We start from the raw sequence: 22,814 nt of genomic DNA on the forward strand, positions 1-22,814 counted from the left end.
TTATTTATTTATTTATTCATGAGAGACACACACACATACAGAGGCAGAGACACAGGCAGAGGGAGAAGCAGGCTCCATGCAAAAAGCCTGACGTGGGACTCGATCCTGAGACTCTGGGACCATGCCCTGGGCCAAACCACTGAGCCACCAAGGGATCCCCTGATAATAAACATTTCAACAGAAACATACCACTTCCTATTTACAGTATATAAGAAGTTTACAGTATATAAGAAGTTATCTTATATTACAGTATATAAGAAGTTATTCTTATATATAAGAAGTTATTAGTTACAACAAAATAATATCCTATACCAAAGTTCAGTAGCCCGTGATAACACACTTAGATGGCTGCTAGCAATAAGTCTTAATCATATAAAAGTGGTTGAAAATAATAATCTGATTGTCAACTCTTGATTTAGATTTAGCCTTTAGTCCTGGCATCGCAGGGTAAAGAAATGATTTCCATGTAGTGAGTGTTTCGCTGTATCTTAGGGTTTGTAACTGTTTTAAATGTGCCACCAGTAAGATTATCTATTTAGGGTTATTATATTTCTTAATGGTTCCATTTGCCTCTAAATAAAGGCAGCATCATTGTGGTTTGAGATCCCCTAAGGAATCTAAGATTTAATTATAATTACAGCAATTGTAGCACCTATCAGTGCTGGGCCATACCATCAACTCCATTAGATGTTTTCATTCATTGTAATTTTATTTTTTATTTTTTAAATTTTATTTATTTATTTATGATAGGCACACAGTGAGAGAGAGAGAGGCAGAGACACAGGCAGAGGGAGAAGCAGGCCCCATGCACCGGAAGCCCGACGTGGGATTCGATCCCGGGTCTCCAGGATCGCGCCCTGGGCCAAAGGCAGGCGCCAAACCGCTGCGCCACCCAGGGATCCCGCATTCATTGTAATTTTAGATGATTTTTTTCAAATAAACATATTTCAAGAACTTTTCTCAGTTCCGTCGAGTTTCTGAGCTTTTTCAGTTCAGCCCATTTTAGTTATATAATTGAAATGTATTCAAATATTTGACAAAGAAGACTGCATGGCTAATTACTGAATAAGACCAAAAGCAAAAGAAGTAAACTACACATTGGCACATTATCTACAGGAAAATAAAATTACTCAGGTTAAAAAAGTTTAAGTTATTAACATATAGACTTGACATAGGAATAAATAATCCTGTAAATGGACTTAAATGGACTTCTGTGGTGAGATAAAGGTCTGTCTTAAAACTACTAAGTGTCTTGATCAGGTTTTAGCAATTTGATAAAGGTAGTATCTTTTCTTCTCCATAACCTTATCTTTTTTTTCTTAAAGAACAGAGAAAATAACACTAAATCTCAAAAAGGTAGGGAAGAGCTCACAGTTTTTATCTCTGCTATAAACCACTCTCCATCTCAATGTTTCTGGCGTCTTCTGTGGTCTTCCTCACTACATAAAGAGAAAAAAAGACTATCCAAATTATTCAAAGTAGCTGGTTAAGAGCAGCGAATGATAAAATTATGTAACTACTGAGGGAAAAGTCTAAAAGTAGTAATAATGTAGCACATGTCCACAATTAAGTGTCTGTATTGGATCTCACATTCTTTTTCTTCAGATGAAATAATTCATACTTTTAACTTTTGAAGATCTGCCCTTTCATTTTAACTCTATTTATTTAGAAAAATTTTTATTAACATATAGTCTTTGTTCTCAAATTTACATTAACATTTTCTTTAAAAATCAAAGTTTTGACATCATTTTCTATTTCATACAGAGGCAGGGTACAAACAGATTAGCCATTAGCCCTCTCTGACCTTGGGAGGAAGTCAGATCAAAGCCAATCACAGAAGAGTTTGTAAGCTTCAGTGGCAAATTTCAAATTGACAAGCCAGAAGCTGATTCGTTAATTTTCAGGATAATTTGCATATCTAAATAATTGACCTCAGAGAAATAAACTATAGTTTAAAAAGCCAAGAGGGTCTGAGGACATGCCTTCCCCATTTCCAAACTTGGCTGTAGCACCAGAGTGAAGTATATAGGAAGGAACATGCTTTTTCAGGAGTGTAAGCATGAATCTATCTTAATATCCTCCTAGCCTTTCAAGCTAGGATAGAGGATTGGTATAAACAGAAATTCACCCTAATAGGTAGGTATAGCAAAAGATAAACATGACAAAAACGTACATTTTGATGATCCACAGGAACATTTTTGTTTTTGTTATTTTAACAAAGCTGGGCAAATAATTCTCACCATCCAGTTCTCCAGCTCTGCTGGTACTACTGTTTTCCGTGATTATTTCAAGCTCTGAGACTTAATAACTCATATGTGCAGTTGAAAGCAGGTTTTATAGTGACAATTCAGATTGCTAGTGGGAACCTAACCAGCGATTATCTTGATGTCAACAGGGAAAAACTACTACAAACAGAGGTAAACTGTAATCACAAATATGGAAAAGTGTCATCACTGATTCCTAAAAAATATGTCTGGAACACTTATGTGAAGCTTTTAAAAAGAGATATGGAATTGGATATGATCTCTAACACCCTAAATAAAGTCAGAAGAGCTTCCTGAATTATTAGAGTAGCTTAAGTGCTTTTGTGCCATTTCTAGAGTCTGCTGGCAAGGAAGAAATCTCCCTTCTTTATTAAAACTGGTCTTTCTTCAGCTGCCAAAAGCTCTATGCCAAGTTCACAGTGCTCTCAAGACCGACTCAGAGGTGCCCTATGAAAGGGCCAGAGCCCTATGCTGGTATGAAGGAAAGGATACTTGGTGAAAGCCAGACAATAACCAGCACTAAAACCGTCATCTGGACTGGTGTGTGCAGTTCTAGCATTCAACACCATGCCCCCTTTGTCAGTGATGGAAGCCAGCAAACCATGGGGCAATGAACAAATAGAGGGCAAAAAGACAAAAAGGTTTTAATTTCCCTCATATTTCCTAAAGAGCCGATTAATGAGCAGCAGCAACTAATAGCTGACGCCAGAAATATGCCTCAGACCACCTCTACCCCAGCATCTGTTACTTCTCAGGAGTTTCACTCATTTTGCTGAGCCAACAAATTCAGAATAAACCTGACCAAACCTCCATTGTGACCTTATGGACAACAGACTCATAAGAACAAAAGTAAGACCACACATAATTAAGAAAGAAGTCAGCTAGATAGTTATTTTCATTCTCGTCTTTACTAAAATTAATTCTTCTGAGATAAAGATAGCCGTAGATCATATTTATAGAGTACCTTTTTGCTCACAAGTCAGAAGTACCTTCATAATCTTAAACTTTTCTAATATTTAAATAACTTCTTTTATATCAGTATGCTTACTAAGTAATTTTTTTTATAGCAGCAATGAGGTATATGCAGAGAAAGTTTAGAAAATTCAAGTCTCTTCTACCCCAACTACTTTGCTCCCAAGACAACAAAATGCTTTGCCAGGGAACACTATAGGTAACCAGCAACTGGTTTAGTATTTTGAAGATGACACTACTTTTGGGTGACATTAATTCCTCTGCTTTCCTATGCTGTACTGAAATACCACAAAAAGATGAAATACATTCACGGGTCCACTAGCCTTAGATCTTGAGGCTGTCTGGACCTCCACTTTAAGGACATCTCCAGCCCTAAATTTTTCCCATGCCAGTTATACAAAACTTTTTTTTAAAGATTTTATTTATTTACTTGAGAGAGAGACAGAGGCAAAGACAGAGCATGAGGATGAACGGTGGGGAGAAGGCAGAGGGAGAGGGAGAGGGAGAGGGAGAAGAGGCTCTGGGCTGAGCAGGGAGCCTGAATTGGGGCCCAATCCCAGAACCCCGAGATCATGACCTGAGCTGAAGGCAGACGCCTAACCATCTGAGCCACCCAGGTGCCCCTATACAAAACTTTTCATTCATTTGGTAAAGTTAGTATAAATATAGTAGATACCTTTTCTCCAAGCCGAATGCTGCCACATTTCAGAATGTTGATGTCATTTTTGCAGTCATCCATGAAGCCACAGATTAGACGGTAATCACTAAAAATGATGGCTGTCATCTTGGTGATGTACTGATGACACTGGTACTCAGTGATGTTGCCTCGGTGATCCACCAAGCAGGAAACCAAGTAACCTTTCCCAACTGGTTCATCAGCACATTCTTTAATCTGCTCCAAAGAAAGTGGCTGTTTTATACAAGTATTTTATTCTCGGATCAGACAACTTTTACAAAAGAGATAATGTCTAACATTTTCTTATTGATTTCCCATCTATATTTGGGGAAAAAAGAGGAAAGCACTTAGAAACACATTCGTTTTAAAGTAAATACTGTCATGCCTACTCAGATTGCTGTGGAATCTAGGAAATACCTGATTAATGTGTTTGGCAACAATTTTTTAAAATTTCAGCTTTACTGAGATATAATTAAAAAGAGCTTTTAACATCTATAGCTTTAAAATGGTTTTATTGAGAAGTCCCTTTATCCATGCAAAGAATGCAATGGACAACGAGGAGCATAATCTGGGACACAGTTTTGGAAAACAGGTGTAGAACTGAAGTCTAGTGGCATGTCCCAAGCCAAACTACATAGCAAACTATTATTGTTAGGTAAACCTAATGGCCAAAAGGAGGGAGATGGGAAGGCATAACACTACTTCTTGATATGACATTAATATGCTCTGAATTAACTGTGGATTTAGACATGTTTTTGAACCTGATAGAATCCCGGTTTCACCACTGTGGTCTGGAACAGAAACATGTTTAAAGTGATGCTCAGCTCAGTCTGGCAAGAAGCCTGAGAAGGGGAAGGCCACTGCAATCCAATTTGGGTGGTTTAGACACATGTTCCAGTGGATCAAGCACAGAGTAATTCCATATGGTTAGTGTTCCTGCAAAGTGCATCCCAAACCACAAGTGCTAATGAAGCAAACTAGCCAAAAAACGCTGAAATTCAGGCATAAAAAAAGTAAAATCTACTTGTCAGGCTGTAAGCTTGAATTATAAGATAGGGAAGGTTGTTTGGAAAAATTCTATTGCATTTGAAGAAATTAAAAACAGAAATGGTAGTTTTGACAAGAGTAAGGGGCCTATATGTGAATGTTTATTTTTTAAATAAACAAGAAGAAAATGTTTTATTGGCTTTTTAAAATCAATAGTGACCATTTTCCACTATTACATTACCTATCCTAAATAGGTAGAGAGAGCAAAACAAATATACTTTCCCTTTCCAAAAGGTGCAGGGGAAGAATATACACACATTATCTTATAAGCTTCAAGCCTAACTCTTGTATCATATCCAGACCAAGTCAAACACTCAGTTCAAGACAGAAAACTATGTTTACTTTTCAAGAAGCAAAGTTGAGAATTTAAGCAGTCTCTCACTCTGGCTTTAAGAGGCAGCAGAGATCTTTAACAATCAAGATGAATGCAACTCTTTTGACTTAACCTTGAGCCTTTTTTTTTTTTTTAAACATGTCCCAAAAAATGTATTTCCAGGAAAAGGGCTTTTGTTTTGTTTTTGAGCAAAGCAGAGGTGAGTTTCAAAAGTGAAAGGAGGAATAGCTGCATGAAAAATCTCAGCATTTGTAATTCAACCACTGAGAAAACCAAAACCCCATATAAGAACACAGAACTAGTGGCAGACACTTGGGTTTTGAAACTTAGTGAAGTGCAACTATTCATATAGCTCTTATACTGGGCAATCAATAGTTCACAAATTTGAAGAAAAACTAGCAGCACATTTTGAATTGGAGCCCCAGTGGGAAAATTAACTGTATATTTAGCTTTAATCACTTGAGATTTTACTGACACACAGAGATACAGTACCTATTTGTATTTTTTTTTTCAATTTTTATTTATTTATGATACTCACAGAGAGAGAGAGGCAGAGACACAGGCAGAGGGAGAAGCAGGCTCCATGCACCGGGAGCCCGATGTGGGATTCGATCCCGGGTCTCCAGGATCGCGCCCTGGGCCAAAGGCAGGCGCCAAACCGCTGCGCCACCCAGGGATCCCCCTATTTGTATTTTAAGTTTACCACCAATTACAACAGGGCGTAGTGTTTGAAATAAAAGTTTATGCTTTCTTTCAACCATTCTATTTGTTAGAGGCTTAATAGAACAGAAGGAAGATTTCTATGATTAACAGCAAAAAACATCATTAAGTCATCAAGATGTCCATGAATGGCAGTAAACTCTGAAGTGGCTGGGGAGCAAATTCATAAGGTGTCATTAGAAAAATGCTGACATCATTCTATTTTTGACATGAAGCAGGAGGAAAGTCAGCAGTATTTAGCTCAGTGATGGAGAGTAAATACAAGTCTGGTTTGTAGTTTGCAGGTATTCTTGTGATGCTGTTTTTCTCTTTGCAAGTAGGATTACAAGAAAGAGGATAGGAAGGAGATATCGATTAAAACATTTATTGGTAACTGTGTTCTTCCTGATATTTAATTTTCTTGAATAATCTGTCTCTAGAGAGGGATAAATTCCCATTTTTGCTTGAAATCTTTTATAAAACCACAACACCCCAAAAGGTTATAAGAGGATCACCATTACATAAATATTACAAGAAAACCAGTTATACATATATATAGCTTTTATAAGCTAGTAAAGAGCAAAATTATTCTGATGAATCTGTACAGACTCTGAGCTAAATTTCCACATGACAATCAAACTGTTGTATACACCTAACCATACAGGTAGTGAGGGGAATATGAGGTGGAGAATACTAAAGCTGAAGCCAGTATTTTCAAAGATATGCTATTCTATTCTGGAGCCCCAAAGTAAATATGAAGAAGCATCACTGCTTTAAAATAATAAAATGTATCAGATCAAGTATTAGGAGGTCTGAGGAAGAAAACACGTTCTACAAGGTCCCATAATGATTTAAATGAGGAACAAACTGAGGGTTTATTTATTTATTCATGAGAGACACAGAGAGAGAGAGGCAGAGATGCAGGCAGAGGGAGAAGCAGGCTCCATGCAGGGAGATCGACATGGGACTCGATCCTGGGACTCCAGGACCACACTCTGGGCCGAAGGCAGGCAATAAACTGCTGAGCCACCCAGGGATCCCGAAAAAGGTCTTTCTTAAGACCTAAGAATGTGGTCTTGAATTCAAGTCATCAGTGGGGTAGACTGAAGACTTAGCTATGTGTTGCAAGATGTAGAATTAACCTTGTGGTAAAAATAGCAACTGTTCTTTGTGATTCTATACTTTGGTATGCAGAGATCTCTGGCTTTTTGGAATTTATCACTGATTCCAAAAAATAAAATTAAAAAAAAATTCAATTATCACAATTTTCACTAATATTATTTGTTGTTCACAATAAACCAATTGAAAATTTTTCCCCAATTAGCATCCATACAATGCTATACATTTTCATTAATTATTTTTGTTTTTATATTCAACATCTATCTACAACAACATGTATGATTCCTTCACAAACCTTTTTAATGTTAACTCCTATTATTTGAAGCATATGCCTCTATGGTTCAATCAAACCAACTGCATAACTCAGAAACATTTATAAGCCTCTTGGGGAGATCATTTTGATATACTTCAGACACTAGCAGATTGCAAAAAGTGTGAGCACAGCACTGATGAAAGAAGCAGTTGTGTCCTCTGTTTGGGGACCAGTGGAGCCTGATTTCCAATGTGTCTGAATCAACGGCATCCTAGGATAAATGTAGGTGAATATCAACAAAAAGGAGGCTAGTTATATTGCCCGCCACCACGGCCTCTCTCTCAGCCAATACAGATGTGAATTCCAAGAAAAGTAAAGTAACTAAGTCAGTCATTCTCCCCTTAATGGCTGGTCTGGTCAACAGATGCCATTAAATACTCACAAAATTCTTTCACAACCTACCTCTGATATGGTAGATTTGCAAACCTCTCTGGCCACAGATTCAAACTTGGGGTCCGTTGTTAGATTCAGCTTGTAATTCCACAGCAACTAGGTACAAGAGAAAAAAAAAAACAAAAAACTTCAGTTAAATAGAACGGAATTTTTCATCGATAGTTATTTTAAGTGATAAAAGTCCATTATACAAAAGTCAGATAAAGCATATTCAGTTAATAAAAAGTGAGATAAAAATGTCATTGTGTTTAGAGATAAAAGGGGAAAATGTGCAGAGCAAAATAAAACACTATCATTCAGGCATACTTTCTTCTTTTTTCATTTAAGGACAATTTTTTTTTTTTTAAACCCATGAAAAAAAATTACCATTAAAGTCCCTGGTAAGGTTTTCAGAGAAAACATTCATAAGGTTGTACAAGCTAAATTCTATTAAACCAGAAAGTCTAACCCACAAGCTCAGATTTAGTGGGGTTAGTTGCAGATTTCACAGTCCACAGTGCTTTCATAGATCAGTTTTATGAAGGAGAGATGCCCAGAGTCTAGTTTCCAGGCATATCTATCTTCATTCCTTTAAAACCCTCCTTTGGGGCAGCCTGGGTGGCTCAGTAGTTTAGCGCTGCCTTCAGGCCAGGGCATGATTCTGGAGACTGGGGATCGAGTCCCACGTTGGGCTTTCTGCCTGGAGCCTGCTTCTCCCTCTACCTGTGTCTCTGCCTCTCTCTCTCTCCATTTCTCTCATGAATAAATAAAATCTTTAAAACAAAACAAAACAAAACCTCCTTTGTCTTGACACATACACCATAAGGTCTACTTTACACAAATGTTTTTAACATGTTTTAAACCCCAAACTGTCTTAAGCCATTACTATCCACAGGAGAGTGCTGAATATTAGCTTTTTTAATGTATGATTCTATTTCTGAAAAGTAGCAGAAATGAGGGGGATGCCTGGGTGGCTCATCGGTTTGGCGCCTGCCTTCGGGCTAGGGCGTGATCCTGGGGTCCCAGGATTGAGTCCTGCATCGGGCTCCCTGCATGGAGCCTGCTTCTCCCTCTGCCTGTGTCTCTGCCTCTCTCTCTCTCTCTCTGTCTCTCATGAATAATAAAATATTTTTTAAAAAAGTAGCACAAATGAGCCCCTATACTTGGCTCAGATGGAGAGACAGAGCAGAGACTTTGTAGGATGCTAAACATGAAGAGATTGGGGGAGGGAGACGCAGTTCACAAGTCTTTCTCTCTGCTATACTCCAAGACTAAACAATACAATCAATCACTCCTGGTTCGCTGAAATATCTGCTTGGCACTTATACCACACACAGTCTCAACTCAAGTCTACATAGGCTAGTAGAGAAAATAGAAAAAAATGTTGAGTATGTACTGTACTAGGAACTGAGGGATAAAACAAAAGGAGAAAGACAAAGACTATACTATCCAGTGGTGGCTCTAGTGAATGGTAAGTAGTGTATTTGGTTAAATGGCAATACATAGTATCACAATCACAGCAGTATAGGGGAGGAGTACCCCAGACTGTGCTAGGGGGTTTGGTCAAGTGAAGTATACCAGAGAAAGTGCTATCTTAGATGAGACCTGAATGATTAGCAGCTAGCCACAGTAAAGGGGTAGGGAGAGGACCATTTTGGGTAAATGAAACAGCATGTATGGAAGCTCACAGCATGTATGGAAAGAGAAACAGGACATGTTATAGGAATTCAAAGTCCAGCAGAAGACTGACTCTGAAAGCCATTGTAAGTCATGCCTGAACTTCAACCTGAAAGTAATGGAAGGGAAAGTAAGGGAGTGACATGACCAGATCCGCTTTTTAGAAGTAGAATAGAGGCTTATATAACCTGTGTTAGGAACAACACAAAAATAGGCACTTAATTCTGTATAGTACTGAGGAAAACTTTGTGAATAAACAGAATGTGAAGGAAGAGTAGGATTTCTTCTCCCCCTCCCACAAAAGTCTGCCTAAAGCTCTAAGCCATCAACTATCCTCAATAAGTGAATTTTTAGGAAGGAGTAGAATCTGGCCACCATCTGTAACAAAAGCTCTAAGAGGATGGACTTCTGCCTTGTTCAGCCCAGTGCCTAGAAGAGTGAGTGATGGAATACACAGGCATCAACAAATATGTTAAACAGATGAACAAAAGAACAAACTTATACCATGATGAGTCACAAGTTCAACCCATAGGACATGAGAAGTCAAACTGAGAATGGATATAGGAAAAGCTGAAGGAATCTCGGTTCTCCATGCTCCTCACAAGCAAAGATGAATCCAGTGATTCAAAGACAAGGTTAGAATTTGAACAGATTTTATAATTATCTATGAATTAAGTCAGTACTACCTGATGATTAAATTTTATATTATATATTTTTAAAAGGTTTTCTATATTTATTTGAGAGAGAGAGAGAGAGAGAAAACACGAGCAAGGGAGCAGCAGGCAGAAGGAGAGGGAGAAGCAGACTCCCTGCTGAGCAGAAAGCCCCATGTGGGGCTCAATCTCAGGGTCCTGGGATCATGACCTGAGCCACCCAGGCACCCTTGAATTTTGTATTTTAAAATTAAAGCAACATTCTTCTTTTAAAATTAAGAACATTCTAATTCTGTGTATACATTAAACCAAAGACAGATTAAAATATTTCCTCCTTGAAGGACAAACATTATATGGTCTCATTCATTTGGGGAATATAAAAAGTAGTGAAAGGGAATAAAGGGGAAAGGAGAAAAAAATGAGTGGGAAATATCAGAAAGGGAGACAGAACATGAGAGACTCCTAACTCTGGGAAAAGTACAAGGGGTGGTGGAAAGGGAGGTGGGCGGGGGGTGGGGGTGACTGGGTGACAGGCACTGAGGTGGGCACTTGACGGGATGAGCCCTGGGTGTTATGCTATATGTTGGCAAATTGAACTCCAATAAAAAAAATAAAATATTTCCTCCTTATTAAGTGATCTGTAGCTGACTCAGTGACATTTCTTTCATAAAAAGGAAGGAAGGAAGGAAGGAAGGAAGGAAGGAAGGAAGGAAGGAAGGAAGGAAGGAAGGAAGGAAGGAAAGAAAAAGGGAAGGAAAGGAAAGGAAAGGAAAGGAAAGGAAAGGAAAGGAAAGGAAAGGAAAGGAAAGGAAAGGAAAGGAAAGGAAGAAAAAAGAGAAGCTCTCTGACAGCTCAAGGATTTAGAGTAAACAGCAACAAATGACAGAAAAAATATAAAATACAAATCACAGAGTGCTTCCTCACTGTAACACAAACTCAGACATCCTGTGATGGACTAGAAATTTATTTTCTGTCAAAGTCATTTAGGTAATCACTTAGAGCTTGCTTGCTTGCTTGCTTGCTTGCTTGCTTGCTTGTTTATTTATTTATTTATTTATTTATTTATTTATTTATTAATTAATTATAGTCACAGAGAGAGAGAGAGAGAGAGAGGCAGAGACACAGGCAGAGGGAGAAGCAGGCTCCATGCACCGGGAGCCCGACGTGGGATTCGATCCTGGGTCTCCAGGATCACGCCCTGGGCCAAAGGCAGGCGCTAAACCACTGCGCCACCCAGGGATCCCTAGAGCTTCTGAAATGTCTTTAATTTTTAATTTGAACATCTCATTTTTACTTTTCACTTTTTTTTGAGATATAATTCATATACTATAAAAGTTACCATTTTAAGTTTACAATTCAGTGGTTTTCAGTATATTCATAAGGTTGTGCAACCATTACCACAGTCTAATTGAGGACATGCTCAATCACCCCAGACAGAAACCCCATAGCTGTTGTGTCACTTCTTAAAATTCCTCCACCCGTCCTTGGGCAACCATTAATCTACTTCCTGGTCTTTTAGTTTTAATATGACCCAATAATGTATTATTATTCTTTCAGGAATAGAAGTAAAAAGGGAATTCAATATGGGTTGCCACCAGTACCTTTTCCTCTAGAAAACATAAACACACATTACACCTGATTTTTGAGAGTTGGTTACTTATACCATATTTGATACTTGTCCCCTCCTGAGTGGTTATAATTGACTAAGAAAAATAATTGCAATTTGACAAAAAGTGCTATTGGTTAGCAAAAGTATTTCAACTTCAAGATGTTCATCTATGAATCCATCCACCTACCCATTTCCCCCTTCTAGACACATTTTGAGAAACTACTATACCCTGGAATCCTGCTAGTAACAAAATAAAGGGTGAAGAAAAAAAGCCACTGTTTCGGCATTCAAGGAGCTCAACCACAGGAGCCAAAAGACGAAAGAGTTGGACTGGGGAGCAAATAAGCAATAAAAATATTAAAATATAGTGTGATAAATGTGATACCAAATGCATGCGGAAGATGTTAAAGGAATACAAAAGAATGTGGAGGAGGGATAGGTGGAGGCAGTAGTGGTCAAATTATACTAGGCTCAATCCCCAGGAATAAGAAAGAATTTTGTCAGGTGAACTGAAGGAGGTTGGGGTTATAGGAGCACAAAGCTAGAAAGGACAGAAAGAGTCTTTATAACTTCTAGGGACATCCATAGCTCAGAATGGCTGCGTTGAGGTATGAAAGATAAGGCTCTGGGTTGCAGGCAGGGATCAGATCACATTGAGTATCAGAGCTCACATTAAAGAATGTGTAAATGTGTATTTTATCTTACAGGAAATAGGAAGCTAATGAATTTTACTGTGGCTTTATAGTAAATTTTGAAATCAGGAATTATGAATGCTCCAACTTTGTTCTTTTTATTAAGATCCTTTTGACTATTCTGGACCTTTGCATTTCCATATGAATTTTAGGATCAGCATGGCAATTTCTACAAAGTTGTCAGCAGAAATTTTGATAGGGATGGCACTGAATCTAGATCCACTTGGGGAGTATTATCATCTTAACAATATTACGTTTTCCAATCCATGAAACAGAATGTTTTAATTTCATTTTCAGATCACTCATTGCTGGTTAGTAGGAACACAAATGATTTTTTTTTTTTTACCTATTAATCTTCTTTAGTCTTCAGTCTAATTACTGTTAGAAAATTTCCTATGATAGAAACTGTAAAAACTAGTTGAATTTAGACAACTGCTTTTTAATGTACTTGAGATGGCGACATAACTTTTTCTCCTTTATTAACTTTTTAAACGTGAAATTAACTTCACAATTCCACAATAAATGCAATGTAGTCCTGATGTATTTCCCTTCTTATATTTTAGTGGATAGTTTGCTACTAATTTGGTTAGCATTTTTTCATCTATGGTTCACAAGTGACCCTGGCCCAGGTAAGAAAAACCTGTTATATCCTTGTTAGGTGATAGTAAGGTTATGTTAGCCTCATAATGAACAGAAAAATATTTCCACATTTTTTAACTCTTTAAAAGACTGATGTTAGGGCATCTGGGTGGCTCAGTGGGTGGGCATCTGACTTTGGCTCAGGTCATGATCTCAGCGTTCTGGAATCAAGGCCGGCACTGGGCTCTCCAGTGAGCACAGATTCTTCTTATCCCTCTCCCTCTACTCCCCACTGAGTGTGCGCGCTCTCTCTCTCTCAAATGAATAAATAAAATCTTAACAAAAATAAATAAGCAAATAAAAACTGTTGTTATTTTTCCCTTCCACCAATAAATCCATCTAGTTCTGGAGTTTTCTTTATGGTAAGATTTTTATTTATGGATTCATTTTTTTAAAGAAAATTTTAAAGTTTTATTTATTTAAGTAATCTCTACCACCCACACAGGGCTTGAGCTTACACTGAGATCAAGAATGGCATACACCACCAATTGAGCCAACCAGTCAATAAATATTTATATTTGCAGATTCATTTTTTTAAATAAATATAAGTTCCTCATATTTTCTACTTCTTGTGTTAGTTTTGATAAATTTGTTTTTCTAGGAATTTGTCCATTGTGTAAACATTTTCAAATTTATTGGCCCAAAGACTGTTCATAAGTAATCTTATCTCTTGCTTAATAACACGAATTTATTCCAGAACTACTAAGTGGAAAGCTGTTTAATATTTTAAATGTGTTCCATTATTTTTTGGAAAAGATTGTATTTATTTATTCATGAGAGACTCAGAAAGAGAGGCAAAGACATAGGCAGGGGGAGAAGCAGGCTCCCTGCAGGGAGCCTCTTGTGGGACTTGATCCCAGAGCTCTGAAATCACGCCCTGAACTGAAAGCAGATGTTCAATCACTGAGCCACCCAGGCATCCCTTGTTCCATTAATTTTAATGGGAAAATATAATGCATCTTATTCCAACCCAAAAGTGTATTAGTTTGCTAGGGCTGCCATAACAAAATACCAAAGATTGGGTGTCTTAAACAACAAGAGATTTATTTTCTCACAATTCTGGAGTCTAGAAATCTGAGAGTAAGGGGTTGGCAATGATTTCTTCTGAGACTTCTCTCCTTGGCTTGTAAAGAGAGCCATCAGCTCCTTGTATCTTCACATGGTCTTCCCTCTGTGTCTTAATATTCTCTGTTTTAAGGACATCAATTCTCCTGTTTTCTGTCTACTACTGGTCCCCATCTTGAGCAGTGTCAAATCCTTCTTATTCTCCAGCCTTTTAGGAGTTCTAGGGCACAGATTATCTGCTTTCTGGGATTTCCCTAGACCAGAGTTACTCTACTGGTGGATTCTGAGGTTTTTTTCCCTCTAATTTTTTGCTTTATAATAACGCCACATCAAGCTTTGCACAGTGGCAGTATTGTACCCAATGAGGTTTATCCAAGGCACGATTATTGCTAATAATGGCATAACAAATAACCTCTTCTAGACATATTTGAATCCATTCTTTTAAGTAGAACTACACATAAATTCTTAAAAGTAAAAATGCTAGGCCAAAGTATGTAAACATTTTAAGTTGATTGCTTTACAAATAAGTTTTTCATACTTATATTCTTATTCATAGGCTAGAACAGAGTTTAGCAACTTTTTCTACAAAAGGCCAAAAGCAAAATCTTTTATAATTCTAGGGATCTACAGTTTTTGTTGAAACTATTCAACCTGGGCAGCCCTGGCGACTCAGTGGTTTAGCGCCGCCTACAGCCCAGGGCCTGATCCTGGAGACCCGGGATTGAATCCCATGTCAGGCTCCCTGCATGGAGCCCGCTTCTTTCTCCCTCTGCCTGTGTCTCTGCCTCTCTCTCTCTCTCTCCTCTCTGTGTATTCTCATGAATAAGTAAATAAAATATTAAAAAAAGAAAGAAAGAAACCATCCAACCTTTCTGTTGTAGTATGGAAAGCAACCAAAGACAGTATGTAACTGAATGGGGGCGTGGGTATGTTCCAATAAAACTTTATGCATAAAAACAGGCAGTGGTCTGGACTTGGCCAATGGGTAGCAGTTTGCTGATTAGTGGGCTAGAGAATGTGTAAATCCCCACATTCCCATGAATATTGTGTATATTTCTTAATATTGTGTATTTATCAAATTTTTTGTTTGCTAATCAGATAGATGAAAACAGTGCACCTGTTTGTCTTTTAATTTTCACATTTTTAATTATTAGAGAGAATCAAATTTTCATTGATTATTGGACATCTTTATCTTTACCTGTGAATAGTCTATACCTGTTGCCTATGTTTACTCACAGCACTTTCTATTAAAGAATATAGTCCTTTGGGGGCACCTGGGTAGCTTAGTTGGTTAAGCATCTGACTCTTAGTTTCAGGTTAAGTCATGATCTCAAGGTCATGACACTGATCACTGCCTTGAGCTCCACGCTGTGTGGGGAACCTACTTAAGATTTTCTCAGGGCGGGGGTGGGAGGGGATTTTCTCTCCGGTAGTCCAGGTGGCTCAGTGTTTTTTTTTTTTTTTTTAAGTTTTATTTATTTATTCATGAGAGAGACAGACTGAGAGAGAGGCAGAGACACAGGCAGAGGGAGAAGCAGGCTCCACACAGGGAGCCCGATGTGGGACTTGATCCTGGATCCCGGCCCGGGCCGAAGGCAGGCACCCAACCACTGAGCTACCCAGGCGTCCCGGCTCAGTGGTTTAGCGCTGCCTTCAGCCCAGGGCCTGATCCTGGAGACCCGGGATCAAGTCCCACATCAGGCTTCCTGCATGGAGCCTGTTTCTCCCTCTACCTGTGTCTCTGCCTCTCTCTCTCTATCTCTCTGTGCATGTGTGTCTCTCGTGAATAAATAAATAAAATCTATAAAAAAAAAAAAAGATTTTCTCTGTCTTACTCAGCCCCTCCCCCTGCTCACTCAAGCTCTCTCTCTCAAAAAATAAAAACACATAGTCCTTTTTTTAAATCGGTGTTGCAAATACTTTTTCATAATTTACACAACTTTTTGAAGGAAAAATCTCAAGTCTTTTGAATTTGTTTAATGCAATCAAATTTTTAAATCTTTTTTTAAAAAATATATTTAAAAAAATAAAAATAAAAAATATATTTTTTCTTTTAAAGATTTAAAGGATTTAAAGATTTAAGGGATCCCTTAAAAATATTTCTTAAAGTTGTATCATGTTTAGAAAAATCTCAAAAAAAAAAAAAAAAAAAGAAAAGAAAAATCTATGTTCGTATTTTCTTCTAGTACTCTTGTGGTTTTAGTTTTACTTTAAGTCTCCAACCTAAGGATGCCTGGGTGGCTCAGCAGTTGAGCATCTGCCTTTGGCTCAGGTCGTGATCCTGTGGTCATGGGATCGAGTCCCACATCAGGTTCCCCCCATGGAGCCTGCTTCTCCCTCTGCCTGTGTCTCTGCCTCTCTGTGTGTTTCTCTCATGAATAAATAAATAAAATCTTAAAAAAAAAAAAGTCTCTGACCTATCTACACATTCATTAGAATAAGTAGTCAATCTACACAGTTAGCCTTCTTCTCTGCTCTGGCAGTCTCCCCTTTAAACTACCTTCTAAATTGTTGATAGAGACCTCTTTCAGTATTGTCAGATACAACAATTCCTCTTTTAAAACCCACCTCAAAAAAAGAAAGAAAGAAAGAAAGAAAGAAAGAAAGAAAGAAAGAAAGAAAGAAAGAAAGAAAGAAAGAAAGAAAGAAAGAATAAAACCCACCTCAAGTACCATCTCCACTATTAAATCTTGCCTGACATCAATCCCACCTGGGCAAAAATTAACTTTTGTGTCCCCTCTGTACACTATATAGATTTCTACCAAAGCACCCAGTACTTTTTGCACAGATTTGATTTCACATCAGCTTCCTTTTTTTTTTTTAATTAAAAATTTTTTTAAAAATTTATTCATGAGAGAGACAGAGACAGAGACAGAGACACAGGCAGAGGGAGAAGCAGGTCCTGCAGGGAGCCGGACATGGGACTTGATCCCGGGATCACGACCTGAGCTGAAGGCAGGCGCTAAACCGCTGAGCCACCCAGGGATCCCCATCATCAGCTTCCTTTTAACATTATACTTTACAGAATACAGATAAATATATATGATCTTTTAAAGGTTTTATTTATTTATTTGAGAGAGAAAGAGTGCCTCCAAGTGCACAAGCAGAGGAAGCGACAGAGAGAGAGGGAGAAGTAGACTCCCACTGAACAGGGAGCCAGACTCGGGGCTTGATCCCAGGACCCCAGGATCATGACCTGAGCTGAAAGCAAATGCTTAACCAACTGAGCCATCTAGGCCCCCTGATATTTATGATTTTTAATGAATTAATTCTAGTTATCTCTAGAGTATATGCGTACATAAAACTTTTAACATAAGGCACCAGGGTGGCTCAGACAGTTAAGCAGGTCATGATCCCAGGGTTCTGGGATTGAGGTCTAAGTTGGGTTCACTGTTCAGCGAGAGTCTACTTCACCCTCTCCCTCTGCCCACTTACATGCTCTCTCTCACACCTGCTTTCTCTCAAATAAATAAAATATTTTAAAAAATAAAAATAAATAAAGTTGTAAGCTTAATAAGCAGAGAAACAATTATTTTCATATGGTAACTGTAACTGAAGTAAAATTTAAGCTTAAGTACATAAATATTTGACAAAATCTGCTTGTTTCTAGAGTGGAGGGGTATTTGCAGATTTACCATGGTCCTTAAATAAGGTTTATCATCCTTGTTAAGATTAAGAGAATCTAAGAAGACATAATGTTTCCCAAAACAACAGGAAAAACATCCTGAATCTGCCATATATATAAAGCACAGATGGTGAGTTATGGAAAATCCATACTTACATGATTGCAGTCTGAAGAAATCTCATTTTCAGGCTAAAAGGAAAAAAAAAGAGATGATGTTAAAAAAAAAAACTCCCAAGTTTTCAAATACCACCAAAATAAACTCAAAATAAGAAATGTGAATATTTAACTGAACATGTTTAAGAAATAAAATGGAGCTTATGTATCTTTTAGATTTCCAGAGGAAAACATGCCAAAAAAGTAGATGAGACACACTCCCTTACCAATCAATCTGAAAATGGGGAAAATGGAAAAGAAAGTACTAAAGGAACAAAGCAATAGTGACATGAGGATCCTTATAAGACACTTGGTAATTCTGAAACCTAAAGAAGATCAAGCACAATACGGTGTCCTTTCTTTAAAGAAAGTGAGATATTTAGAAAAACAAACAAAACCCCAGGTTTATTCAAGAGGGGAAAAAAGGTCTGTTAATGATTTAAAAACTAATCTCTGTGCCTGGGTAGCACAGTTGGTTAAGCAACTGATCTCAGTGTTGAGTCTGAGCCCCACACTGGGCTCCTCACTGAGCAGAATCGCTTGAGGTTCTCTCTCCTTCTCCCTCTGCTCCTCCTGCTCATCATGCGCTCTCTCTCAAACACATACATACTAATCTGATGTCACCACTGCTAGGTGATGAGTACAGAGGAACTCAATGTAACTTATTAGGAGTCTACAGTCTTGCAAGTATGTAATTTAAAATAGGAAGTTCTTTCAAAACAGCAATTGAATATCTGTATCTATCTATCTATCTATCTATCTATCTATCTATCTATCTATCTTCCCATGACTGCATATACTCTGCAAAGTCAGGTACATGTACCAGAGGTAAAATGAACTTTTTATTCCATAATTTAAAAAGTAGGGACCCCTGGGTGGCGCAGCAGTTTGGCGCCTGCCTTTGGCCCAGGGCGCAATCCCGGAGACCTGGGATCGAGTCCCACTTCGGGCTCCCGGTGCATGGAGCCTGCTTCTCCCTCTGCCTGTGTCTCTGCCTCTCTCTCTCTCTGTGACTATCATAAATAAATTTAAAAATAAATAAATAAATAAATAAATAAAATAAAAAGTAGACTAGGTTGTGTTTAATATTACGTAACTTTGCAATACACATGTCCTTTAGTTTCCTTGTTCATACTTAAAAAAGATACAGTTGTAAGAAGACACACATTTTCTTTGAGTTTCCATAACATTCCAAAGCAAGTGAATTTTGCATACCATCTATGAAATATTACCAATGCAGTTAATAAAAGGTGCCGTTTTCAAAATAAAAATGTCTCTATTCAAGGAGAAAGACGAGGCAATAAAGAAAACAGTAAATATTAACAAGTTAAGCAGCCACAACTATTAGCATCACTTCAGAAAGAAAAGGTTTTCTAGAGAACTATTAATTCCATTGCAGAATTTAGTGGGCATTGACACTAATATACAAACTCATTTTTGTACTTACTTATAAAATATTAAAACTGACTTTCACTAGATTGTTGGGTAATCATGAGATTACAACACATCACCTGTGGACTGTCCCCCTACTTGTCTAAATAAAAACATATTTTAATGACTTTCTGGGGAGGCTTTCTGAGTCTCAGAAATAAGCCTCCAGACTATGAGTTAAGCTAGCTTCACTCTGTTCCCTCCACTTCAACTCCAAGCACTTATCTTACATCTCTTACCAGTTGCCTGGGTGGCTCAGTGGTTGAGCGTCTGCCTTCGGACCAGGGCATGATCCCAGAGTCCCAGGATCGAGTCCCACATCAGGCTCCCTGCATGGATCCTACTTCTCCTCCCTCTGCCTATGTCTCTGCCTCTCTCTGTATCTTGCGAATAAATAAATAAAATCTTTAAAAAAAAAAAAAAAAGAATGCTTTATTTTGTTTAGGCAGTTTTCTACCTTATTCCATTTTTATCTATCTCTCAAATTTGTTCCAATCAATTAGCAATTTTTGTTCTTTCTCAAAGGAAGCAAAAAAGCCAATTAATATCACTATCATCTCTACCAGTATTCATTTCTACTAAATAATAACTTTGGATTAAAGGGGCATTCTTGAGGGTCACCTGGCTGGATCAGTTGGTAGAGCATGCAACTTTTGATCTCAGAGTCATAAGTTCAAGCCCCACTTTAGGTGTGGAGCCTACTTAAAAAAATAATAATTTTTAAAAAAGGAGCATTCTGTAAAGAAATTCAGAGCATTGGAGCATTTTCAAAATAAGGTATTTACATAATATGTAAGTTACTTATGGAAAACAGTGTTGTCATGTCTATGGTTCACAGGATCTACATTAGTAAATTAATGACTGTTTTAGTGGCCTGCTTCCCTACAGTGGTAGACTGGATTATTTCTATTTTTTACTTTTTTTTTTTTTTAAGATTTTATTTATTTATTCATGAGAGGCACAGAGAGGGAGAGACATAGGCAGAGGGAGAAGCAGGCTCCATGTAGGGAGCCCGACATGGGACTCGATCCCAGATCTCCAGGATCACGCCCTGGGTCAAAGGCAGGCACTAAACCGCTAAGCCACCCAGGCTGCCCTTTACTTCTCTCTAATAGCATCTGATACCCACAACCTTTGCCCTGTAACTCTGCACAACCTCAAGCTGTGCAACAAGTATACACTCTGCTCCAATGATATGGGGCTAGATTTCTGACTTGCTTTGGCCAACGGGATTTTACATAGACATAAAAGAAGAGGTTTTTTTTTTTTTAATTTTATTTATTTATGATAGTCACACAGAGAGAGAGAGAGAGGCAGAGACACAGGCAGAGGGAGAAGCAGGCTCCATGCACCGGGAGCCTGACATGGGATTCGATCCCGGGTCTCCAGGATCGCGCCCTGGGCCAAAGGCAGGCGCCAAACCGCTGCGCCACCCAGGGATCCCAAAAGAAGAGGTTTTAAATGTGCTTGGGCCCGTTTAGCTTTTTACTCCCACACTCCTGCCATTCCCCAAGAGAAGAACACATCCAGATAGCTGCTAGTACAAGAAGGAGAGACATGTGGAGCAGACCTAAACCTAACCTGGAGCCCAGAGCAGAGCCATCCCAACTGCCCTGCAGAGCCATGGGTAAGAAAAGTAAATATATGTCATTATAAACACTTGAATTTTGAGGGAGTTTGTTACAAAGAAAAAAAAATGAGTAATATACCTATCAAGCAAATAAAGTAATAAAAATTCTAAAACCTTTAAACTGCAATTGATAACAGCTACAATCTAATTTAGTGGATTATGTTAGTAAGTAGAGTATTGCAGCCTTTTATGAAGGAATGACGTGAGGCATGGAGACACAAATGAACTGCATAGAGACCAGTGTTTAGTTTTTGTCTCTTTTGTCAACTTAATTTGTAATTGACAAACTGGTCTTATTTTTTTTCTTTTTAATGTCTCTTTCCAGAAAGAGATGCCAATGTAGGAATGCCATAAGAACAAAGTATAATGTTAAGCCATTGAGACTCATAGGCTGAACAGCTATGAAGAATTTCTACATGTAATTGCAAATAATTTCAGAAATATAAAAGGGTCTTTAGAATCAAAGGGCATAGTGACGTTCAGAGGAACTGAACAGAGACCTATCTGTAAAATATAAAATGTAGCATACCCAAACAGTAGGAACATGAATAATGCTAGCACAAAGTAACTCTAGAGAAGTATAAAGAGAAAACGCGATGGTTTAGCACTCAGCCATTTGATAAGACACTAAAAGACAAAAATCTCAAGAACCAAAAACAGATGTGGGTGCTGACAGAGGTTTGATTCTCATCACTGTGCCATTCCTGTAATGTCCCAATCAAATCACTTCATCAGACATAGTATATATCTATTTCTGCAAAACTATAAACGCAGATAGGCTTGATTATCTTTAATCTTAGAAGATGAATAGTATGGGGAATAAAACCCAAAATTACTAAGATAGAATAAGGCTGAATTTTTTTTGGCTTTTTTTTTTTTACGATTTTATTTATTTATTTATTTATTTATTTATTTATTTATTTATTTATGAGAGAGAGAGAGAGAGAGAGAGAGAGAGAGAGAGAGACAGGAAGAGGGAGAAGCAGGCTCCATGCAGGGAGCCTGATGTGGGACTCAATACCGGGTCTCCAGGATCAGGCCCTGGGCTGAAGGCAGCGCTAAACCACTGAGCCCTTTTTTGGCTTTTGTTAACAATCAATGAAAAATACTCTGAAATGATGCCAAGAGATGAATCAACATGTAAATACCGGATAATCATGATGTACCCAAAACTGTGCAAAGCATTGTTGTGGGATACGGTAGAAAGATAAGATACTGTCTCTAACTCAGGTAGTTTACAATCCAGTTGTAGAGATAAAATGGTGAAGTCAAGAAATTAAGTAAGAATAGGGACTTGAGACAGGCCTGAAAGATTAGACAAAAGAATGATTTCCAAAGAAGATGCAGGTTAGATGATCCCTAGGGCTCAAGAAGAAAATAAAATAATCTCTTTTTTAAAAAAGCTTTTTTAATTTATATTTTCATGTTTTTATAATATATAGTAGAATAATTAATATTTTATAAATAACTATAATACTAGGGGTATATATAGTAATTTTTCAAATGATAAAAAAGAACATGATCAAGACAGAGGATTAAGAGCTGAAACCTTCCTTGCAACCAATTTAGGAGACCTCTCCTCACTCTCATCCCTTCAAGTTAGAGACAAAGAGCTGGCTCCTCGACTGTGGAACCTCAAATTAGAAGTTGAGCTTTGCTATATTATTAGCCACTCTCCATCACTTTGGAGATAGAATTCTGAACTTCAAAAAGAAGGTTCTCTTACATCAAGTGCTTCCTCATGGAAATAAGTAATTGTGGGATCACTGGGTGGTGCAGCGGTTTAGCGCCTACCTTTGGCCCAGGGCACGATCCTGGAGACCCGGGATTGAATCCCACGTCGG

The 22,814-nt window shown here is 37.9% G+C and overlaps 1 protein-coding gene and 1 pseudogene across 1 annotated transcript in view; one reads left to right on the forward strand and one right to left on the reverse strand.

Moving 5' to 3' along the window:
- The window catches only part of GLG1 (golgi glycoprotein 1), a 148,168-nt gene that overhangs the window by 38,713 nt on the left and 86,641 nt on the right, over positions 1 to 22,814 (reverse strand). The window contains exons 2-4 of the mRNA XM_072818377.1: positions 17,913 to 17,945; positions 7,827 to 7,913; positions 3,913 to 4,128 (exon numbers count right to left, since the gene is read on the reverse strand). Of these exons, the coding sequence (XP_072674478.1) occupies positions 3,913 to 4,128; positions 7,827 to 7,913; positions 17,913 to 17,945 (336 nt within the window). The remainder of the gene's footprint in view (positions 1 to 3,912; positions 4,129 to 7,826; positions 7,914 to 17,912; positions 17,946 to 22,814) is intronic.
- On the forward strand, positions 14,464 to 14,577 carry LOC140631345 (U4 spliceosomal RNA; annotated as a pseudogene).

This window comes from Canis lupus, chromosome 3 (assembly GCF_048164855.1).
Source record: "Canis lupus baileyi chromosome 3, mCanLup2.hap1, whole genome shotgun sequence".
Taxonomy (NCBI): Eukaryota; Metazoa; Chordata; class Mammalia; order Carnivora; family Canidae; genus Canis; species Canis lupus.